The sequence below is a fragment of the Poeciliopsis prolifica genome, unplaced genomic scaffold, assembly GCF_027474105.1.
Source record: "Poeciliopsis prolifica strain line A6 unplaced genomic scaffold, Auburn_PproV2 SCAFFOLD012, whole genome shotgun sequence".
NCBI lineage: Eukaryota > Metazoa > Chordata > Actinopteri > Cyprinodontiformes > Poeciliidae > Poeciliopsis > Poeciliopsis prolifica.
Genome location: NW_026562387.1, coordinates 5,937,409 through 5,946,715, shown reverse-complemented (window position 1 = coordinate 5,946,715; position 9,307 = coordinate 5,937,409). Strand labels below are relative to the sequence as shown.

The 9,307-nt window shown below is 35.2% G+C and overlaps 2 protein-coding genes across 2 annotated transcripts; both read right to left on the bottom strand.

Annotated features, from left to right (window-relative positions):
- Positions 1-651: 651 nt before the first annotated feature.
- LOC129364639 (vascular cell adhesion protein 1-like) lies at positions 652-3,723 on the bottom strand. Its single transcript, XM_055037411.1, has 8 exons — positions 3,654-3,723; positions 3,355-3,437; positions 2,785-3,171; positions 2,070-2,369; positions 1,738-1,995; positions 1,398-1,485; positions 1,289-1,319; positions 652-763 (listed from the first exon to the last, which is right to left on the bottom strand). The coding sequence occupies exons 1-8, from the start codon at positions 3,701-3,703 to the stop codon at positions 710-712; spliced, it is 1,251 nt and encodes a 416-aa protein (XP_054893386.1). The 5' UTR covers positions 3,704-3,723; the 3' UTR covers positions 652-709.
- Positions 3,724-5,014: 1,291 nt separating this feature from the next.
- Positions 5,015-7,890, bottom strand: LOC129364919 (myelin-associated glycoprotein-like). Its single transcript, XM_055037868.1, is given in 9 exon segments — positions 5,015-5,143; positions 5,677-5,707; positions 5,786-5,873; positions 6,067-6,324; positions 6,399-6,438; positions 6,440-6,592; positions 6,594-6,700; positions 7,227-7,604; positions 7,806-7,890. Coding segments are annotated over 9 exon segments (1,194 nt in total). The 3' UTR covers positions 5,015-5,089.
- Between the last annotated feature and the right edge of the window lie 1,417 nt (positions 7,891-9,307).

Genomic DNA, 9,307 nt, shown 5'->3' with positions numbered 1-9,307 from the left:
AGTGTCTCGTTGGGTTAATTATCGGCAGGAACACTCATCAATTAAGCACCAATGACTCCTTTACTCAGAATCCTTTTTATTTATTGTTTCAAGGAATCTTTACAGAACGTTATAAAGCTAATGAATTACATCTTAGCGGCAAATAAAAAATAAAATAAAAAACACCAAAAATGCAAAAAGGGAAGGGAAGAACACATACAGCAAGAACTATGCACAACAAATTCTGAAACCTGTCACGGACCAATGAATAAAGCTTTACTTCCTGTTGCACAAGCATACTGAACGTCATTCTACATGGATTACATCAACACCTTTATGAAAGCGTGATGAAGAAAACTTCCTGTGTCCACACCTGTTAGCTATTGCTGTAACAGCAACTATACTTCGTACAACAGCCTATACCAAAATTTCCATCCAGGGAAATATGAGAGTTAAAAACCTTAGACAAAAAGTAAAGCTTTTCAACCTCACATTATGAATTATGTCACATTTTTGCCTTTTTCTGACAGCAAAAACATCTAGTGCAATTGTTAAAGATCCGTTAAAACACTTCTATTCACACCCGGACATGTTACATTCAGCAGTTCTGCTTCACTAGTACAGCCTCTTTATTTTGTAACATTTTTAGATCTCTTTACTCCATTATGGGATTAACAAATAAATCCTCTCTCTGTCAGAGGCCTTGGCATCTTCCTGGTCTCCTTGTGGCTCATGATACTGTAGTCACCATCACATTGTTGACATAGGTTGGCTCTTCTGGTTCCTGTGGACAGAAAAAACAAACTTGTGTTTTGCTTTCCTGCAGTAGCTTTATTTGAGTTCAAACTGTTTCAGATGAAATAAAGTTTGGTCTCTTTATTTTCAGTCTCATTGGATCCCCAACTAAACGCACAAAGTACAGTATTTCTCCTTTATGGGGGGGTAAACTGTAGCACTGTGTTAATCGTCTGAAATGTGGTTGTCAGTTCAATTCAAGCTTCCTTTCATCATATGTTGAAGTGTATTTGGGTAAAATTGAGCCCTAAGTTACCTAATGATCCTGTGCATCAGTGTGTGGATGTGTTTGAGGGAATGAAACTCACTGTAGCCTCGAAGTATTTTAAGTATTATATCTAAGTTGATTATTTATTTAACAAACTGCATCAGCTGCTGATTAAGAATTTTGACTTTAGTCATTTCTAAAATCTTTTGACATGAAATAAAAGTGTTTATATATATTTTAGATGATGCCTGAACAATTTTTTGTTTTTGTGTGTGTGTTAGGATGCAAAGAATAAACACTGTTTACCTTCTTTGGTTTGTTGTAGAATCTGAACCAGCTGAAAGAAAAATACATTATTTAAACACCAACATCTAACAGCAGCTGCAAATTATGAACTCACAGAAAAGCATCTCACCACTCAAAGATGATGACGCCAGTGCAGAGCAATACAATCCCCAGGATTTTCAACACATTAAGGATCTGGAATTCAGACGCTTGATCATCTGTAACAAGAAAGCCAATGAAGTAAATCTTCATCATTATTTATTACTGCAAAAAAAATCTAATTGAATGTGTTGATATTTGAAATGTGGTTTGTAAACCAATTTCTGAACTAATTAGATAAGACTGTTGAATATTGATGAAATTTTCAAAGGCATGTTTTTTCACAATATGTTAAATCTGAAACACAAAACAAATGGAATCATCCTAAAAGATAAAAAACATGACCAGATGAGTGCAAGTTAATGTATTACCTTCAACAGCAACAAGAATCACAGGTGATTTTTGTTGACCCAGATCATTTGAAGCTACACAGTAATACTCTCCTCCCTCAGTAACATTGAAACTGTAAATCTGCCCCACAGACACATTAATGTCTCCATGTTCACTGATCCTGAACCAGGTGAATGTGGGTGGAGGTTTGGCTCTGCTGGAGCAGCTCAGCTCCACCCAGCTACCTGCTGACACCAAACCTGATGGACTGATGGATGCTGAGGTGTCTTTAGGAGCATCTGAGGAAAATGAGACACATGAACTTTATTGATCAGAAACTGCTGAACCATGACCTGCTGACAGGATCACTTACATGAAACACTGAGAGTCACTTCTGTCTCTGCTGTCTTGATTCCTCCAATCACAGAATATCTGGCAGAACAGCTGATGTTGTATCCATCATGTGTGTCTGACAGAGTGATGATCTCCTGGATTTTAGTTGTAAAGGTTCCATCTCTGTTTTTTTCTGTGTGTCTGAGAGAGTCTTGTTGGAGATTCCAGGTGAGTTCAGGAGGTGAGTTTGGACAGGGAGTGAAAGCTGAGCAGGTTACAGTGACAGACTGATGCTCCTTCAGGTCAGAGGGAACATAAATGCTGGGACTCCAAGGAGAATCTGGGATTTCGCATCAGAAAGATATTTTAATCAGCTAAAACTTCCAGTCTTCAGAAAATGATGAAACGGGTGTTAAAATAAAAAGAAATCCCAAATCATTATTTTCCTCAACTTCAACCAAAAGTTCTTAAAATGGATCCACTAGCATTTATCATGAAGGAAACTGAAGACAAAATATATTTTTAATTCATCATTTTTAATTAACGTAGTTTGTACCAATCATAATTATATTCTTTGTGTAGTAGCCGTACATAAGAGTCTTTCAAAAAAATGAAAATGAACCTTCAAACAACACTAAGCTGAAAAAGCAGGTTCTAACATTAAAATAGAATCCTGAAGAAGACTTAGTCTTATTATTGTACTAAATCTTTAATTACATTAAAGTTATGCCACATTTAAACAAAAAAATTCTTACCTTTAACTTTTATTTGAAGAGGATTAGCACAAGCTGTTGCTCTAAATTGATAGTTTTCAATTCTGAAGAAGTATTTGTCTGCATGTCTTGTTGTTAGATTGGGAAACAGAGTGGTGCAGATCTTCTCTTTCAGGTTTCCAATTATTTCCAGTTGATAGGTGTTTACTGTGCCGCTGCTGTTGAATATAACGACCTTTGGATGCAAATGGATTTGTGTGTCGCCTTTCATCCAAACTGCATAGATACGCCTGCTGCTGTTGTACTTAGTATTTTCTGTGTCATAGGTACATGGGATTTGCAGACAAGACCCAGTCAGAGCTTCCATGGTGTTTGGTGTAGTGATGTTGAAGGCTGGAGTTATACCATAACAGTCTTCAGCCAAAGCACCTGTAAACCAGAATAAAAATAAACATAATCTGAAGCAAAATCTGCCTGTAGAGAAAATTCATAATCCAAAAGACTCCAGTTCAGTGTAATCGTGTTACATTTGAAGCCTTTAAACAAAATCTGTATTTCTGGCTAGAAATTATTCATCTGTTTGCTCCAAACAGAAGTGAACACACATCTCACCAGGAAGAAAGAAGACACTCAGTAGCATGTTGACTGTCAGCATGTTCTCAGTCAGAGCCGCCATCACAGTCGAATCTCTAAAACTGGAGAAGATTTCAGAAACAATTACATGTCTTTTCTTTTTTTGTTTTTTTCAAATAAAGTCTATTTTAGATTAATACTGCCTTTTATAAAGTATAAAATAAGGAAGAACTGACCTTACCTACATTAGAAGTAGAAGTCGACTGGGTACAATTATATACACCACTTATTTATATATATATAAACCAAAGGTCACAGTAATGTAAAGATATTCTTACCAAATCAATATATAGAAATGTGTAAATATCATCTGGGGGAAAAAAATCATGCAGTCTCCTCTGTGCCGATGTTGTGTGAACGTTGGTTTTTTTGCTTCTCTTCTAAAAGAGGAAGTTGGGTAATTTTTGTGTGATTATGTTGCTGAAATAATTTCACATTATAGCAGATTCTCACCGCACTGTAAAAACAATTTAGTTGAGTCAACTTAACTGACTTGCTTTAATTGGTAGCATGTAATTCAATTAAATTGATCCAACTTAATATAGTATGATCAATTAATTCAATTCGTTAAGCTTACGTGTGTTTAAAATGACAAATTTAAGTCAGTCTTACTCAAATCCTTTAGTTTACTTCAAACAAATAAGGAGACTAATAAACAATCTCTTTATTACCAGGACTTTTTGACTCATGTTGTCTTTATTTGAGAATAATTATTAATAAATTGGGTAATGACAGAGAGGGAAGACATGCAGGTTTGATTCTGGCCTGATGACCTTAGCTGGATGTTTTCCTTCTCTTATTTATGAAGTTGGACAAACTATTTTCTTCTTTCAGTGTACATTGTTGTTTTGAGTAAAGTCAAATTTAGAAGTTCCTTTAAGTAAATTAAGATAATTAAAGTTAGTTAGATTTGTAACTTTGAAGTTAATTGGACAAAAAAAAGTAAGTTGTCATCAGTAAAACAAATTATCTAAGTGAGATTAATGTAAATAAATCCACAAAATGAAGTACAGCCAAAAAAACTTTTAAGAGAATATTATATAGAGCATAGAAAATGAGAAGCACTGCAGTTTGTGTTCTGTAACTCCCAATGAGAATAAAAGAACAAGGAAAAAAAGATGGATTTTTTTTTTTTTTTTACAATTGCCTTTATTTGAAACAGGCAGATATATATCAAGAGCTGAAGGCTCCCATGCTTGGCAGAGAAGAACATGTATGATAATAAAGAGATAGTAAAGATTTCCATTACTTCCTTTTGCACTTATTTTTACTGTGAACAATTCTGTGTGCACATATTGTTTTACTACAAAGTAAAACAATATGTGATTTCCACTCAAATATGATTTTAAAAAAAGCAAAGTAAGAAAGAGTTTCTGATACGTAGCTGACCTGACTTCAAATCTGTGTAACTTATGTGTGGTGTCATTTGTCACTAATGACAATAAAAGATATGAAAATATGAAAAGAAACATTATTTAAACTGTGAGGTTATGATTAGAATATCCACCATGAAAACACTTAGGTCAAAATAATTAAAAACAAAACTATATTTTGATGTGATGGACTGGTGACGCGTCCACAGTGTATCCAGACTTCCACCTATTAGACTATGCATAAAGAAAAAAGCTTCTTGAGACACAAACTTGAACTATTGGATAGAAATAATAAATCATCTCTCTGACAGGCTTTGACATCTTCTTGGATTCCTTGTGGCTCATTGTGTTTTAGTCACCATCGCATGGTTTACATAGATTGGTTCTTCTGGTTCCTGTGGACAAATAGAATAAAATTGATATTACAGTAAATATACTTGAGCTCAAACTGATTCATAGGAAATAGAAGCTGGTATCTTTATTTTCAGTCTCACTGGATTCCCAACTAAAAGTACAAAATACAAAATTTATCCTTTAATGAGATAGTAAGTTGTACCATCTCATTGTGGTAATCGTGTGAAATTTGGTTGTGAGTTTGATTCCAGTTTCCTTTCATCATGGTTGAAGTGTCTTTGAGTAAAATTAAGCCCTAAGTTCCCTAATAATCCTGTACATCAGTGTGAGGATGTGTTTGAAGGAATGTGACTCACTGTAGCCTCTAATTAAAGAAGTTTAAATATTATATCTATGCAGAAAATGTGTTTTTTATGGTAAAGAACTGCATGAGCTGATGATAAGGACACTGGATTCTCACTTTTCCCATTTTGAAAATCTTTTGACATACAATAGAACTTTTTAAATAAAACCTGAACTTGAACAATTGTTGCTGTCTTTTTTGTGTTACAATGCAAACAACTCAGTTATTTACCTTTTTTGGTTTGTTGCAGAATCTGAACCAGCTGAAAGAAAAATACATTATTTAAATACCAACATCTAACAGCAGCTGCAAATTATGAACTCATAGAAAAGCATCTCACCACTCAAAGATGATGATGCCAGTGCAGAGCAATACAATCCCCAGGATCTTCAATATATTAAGGATCTGGAATTCAGATGCTTTATCATCTGCAACAATAAAATTGATATTATTTTGTTCATTTATTTATTTATTTATTGCTTGATGAGTCGAATTCTAGTTGTCTATTATAATAGAGCAAAATTTTTATAAAAATGACAAAATATGAATTCTGAAACATGATGCAAGACAAAGTATAATCCCAAACGATCATGACAAGATGCGTGTAAATTAATGCATCACCTTTTATATCAACAAGAATCACAAATGATTTTTGTTGACCCAGATCATTTGAAGCCTCACAGTAAAACTCTCCTCCCTCAGTGGCATTGAAGCTGTAAATCTGCCCCACAGACACATTAATGTCTCCATGTTCGCTGATCCTGAACCAGGTGAATGTGGGTGGAGGTTTGGCTCTGCTGGAGCAGCTCAGCTCCACCCAGCTACCTGCTGACACCAAACCTGATGGACTGATGGATGCTGAGGTGTCTTTAGGAGCATCTGAGGAAAATGAGACACATGAACTTTATTGATCAGAACCAGCTGAACCATGACCTGCTGACAGGATCACTTACATGAAACACTGAGAGTCACTTCTGTCTCTGCTGTCTTGTTTTCCTCCAATCACAGGATATCTGGCAGAACATCTGATGTTGTATCCATCATGTGTGTCTGACAGAGTGATGTTCTCCTGGATTTTAGTTGTAAAGGTTCCATCTGTGTTTTTCTCTGTGTGTCTGAGAGAGTCTTGTTGGAGATTCCAGGTGAGTTTCAGGAGGTGAGTTTGGACAGGGAGTGAAAGCTGAGCAGGTTACAGTGACAGACTGATGCTCCTTCAGGTCAGAGGTCACATTAATGCTGGGACTCCAAGGAGAATCTATATTTAAACATCAAAGCAACAATTTAGAAACAAAATAAATATTCAGACACGTTGGTATTTCTTAAATAAATAGCTAACAGTTTAAATGGTAAATAGCCTTTACTTCTATAGTACTTAATTTAGACTCTGAAGTCTCATTCACACACTGATGTAGTCACTGCTGCTCTGCACTACATTATCAGGAGTAGGCAAAGTGGGTGAAGTGTCTCTCCCAAGGACACATCTTACATGACTGCAAGTCCAACATTGATCGAGAAAACTTGTTCCACAATTAAGAAAAATTCTTCCAAGACAGAAGCAAAAACATCCTATCGCCATATTAAATCCAATTGCATTCACTCGTCTTTTCTAGTTACATTGATTTACAGTCATTGATTTACAGTTTTTTGTGTCAATCCTATAAAAGAAACTTGAACCTTCCAGCTTTACAAATTCACAAGGAAACCTGTAACGCTTTCCCTAACATATAAAAAAGACCACCATAGTATCACAACAGTATATTGACAAAAAAAAATGCTCTTACCTTTAACTGTTATTTGAAGAGGATCATCAATGGCCGTCGCTCTGAATGCCCCGTTCTCAACTCTGAAGAAGTATTTGTCTGTATATCTTGTTGTTAAATTGGGAAACAGAGTGGTGCAATTTTTCTCTTTCAGGTTTCCAGTTATATCCAGTGAATAGTTGTTAATTGACCCACTGCTGTGGAAAATAATGCCTGGACTGGACAAAAGATTTATACCACCTTTTATCCAAACTCCATAGATAGTTTTACTGCTGTTATATGTAGGATGTTCTGTTTCATAGGTACATGGGATTTGCAAGCAAGATCCAGTCAGAGCTTCCAAGATATTTGGTGTAGTGATGATGAGAGCTGGTGTTTGACCAGAACAGTAATCAGCACCTGCAAAGCAGACCGAAAATTAACATAATGTGGAGCAAAATCTGCATTCTGAGAAAATTTATAATCCATAAAACTCCAGTTCACTTCTACCACGTTCCAAGTTGAGCCTTTAAAGTTTAAACAATATCAAGATCAAATATTTCAGACGAGAAATTATTTTTGTTACATCTCAATGTGAAAGGAACAGAACAAACATCTGACCTGGAAGAAAGAAGAGACTCAGCAGCATGTTGACGATCAGCAGGTTCGCAGTCAGAAACGCCATCAGAGTCTGACGGTCTGTCATCTCTCAAACTGGAGAAGATTTCAGAAAAACCTGTTAGTTTTGAGGGGGTTTTTTATATCAAAGTCACTTTTGCATAAAGCTTTGGCAGTAAATTAAAACTGCCCTGTTAAATAAATAACAATAAACAGACAGTATTAGGAGTAGGTTCAAGTGGTCAAGTCTTCAGAGTAAAGACACACCACAAAGTCAAGTACAATTAATCGCACTGTGTTCAGTTAATATCACTGAACATAGTAATATTAACTCATACTAGTTAATATCAGTAATATTACCGATATTATGTTCAGTAATATCAAAAAGATTTTGGGAGGATTTTCTGTAAAAGTCACAAAAATTGCATAAGTTCTAAAGATATTCTTACCCAGTCAATACAGAGCCAAACCAATTAAGCAAAATCACTTCAAATGAAGAAATATGCAAATTTTTTCTGGCGAACAGAAAATCAAAAGAGCAACTTCTCTGTGTGAAAGCCAGCGTTGTGTGAAAGCCAGCAGCTGCTTTTCTTCCTCTTCAGTAAAAGAGGATGTCAGTACACAATTTGGTTCATTAGGGTGTGTTGGATTAAATATTTATTGTTACCTCACTGAAGCCCGTTAAGTGTTTATAGCAGTTTGAATATTAAGACAGGGATTAATTAGGTGGAGGATTCTTAGTTTCTGTTCACTATGAAATGTTTTTTGTTTTATACAATTATTTACAACTAAATCAATATTTCTTTCAAACATCCAATTTTGTTGTGTTTATTATCCTGCTTTAAAATAGCTATTTTTTTCTTGAATATTAATATTTTTACATTAGTTAATTGATTGGGATTCTAAGTTTGGCTTACTGATGTTAAGTTGGACGTGTGCAGTGTACAAAGATTGCTGACAAATTGATGTTAAAAAATAGAGCTTCCTGATAGTTGTGGCAAATATACCAACAATAACTTTCTTTCATGAAACATTGGAGTTACAAAACTCACTGGTGTCCATTGAGTTATGTAACGAAGGCAAAGATCATGTTTGGCTGTAAAGAAGAAATGTAAAACTTATGTAATTTTTACTTTAGACAAATAATGTCCATTCACTGGTCGATCAGTATTCATGGTTATCATTACAGCACAAAAACTGCAAAGAACACTCCAAGGAAGTCAAAAAAAAAATACTGAAAAGTAAAAGTCAGGGGATGGAGACAAAAAAAAAATCTCTTCGGCACTGGATTGTAATTAACTCAGTCATCAAGAAATGGAAACAAAGTGGTCAATGTGTAAATTAGATCAGGTTAATTACATCCTCACAAGGAGAAGGAGGCCAGTGAGAAAGGCTGATACCTGTCACTCAGAACGAGTTCGAAGCTTCAGTAGCTCAAAGTCTCCACATACATCAACTGTTGCCCAGGCTGAAAGCTTTATGTCAGAGTGGCGATGAGAAAACCA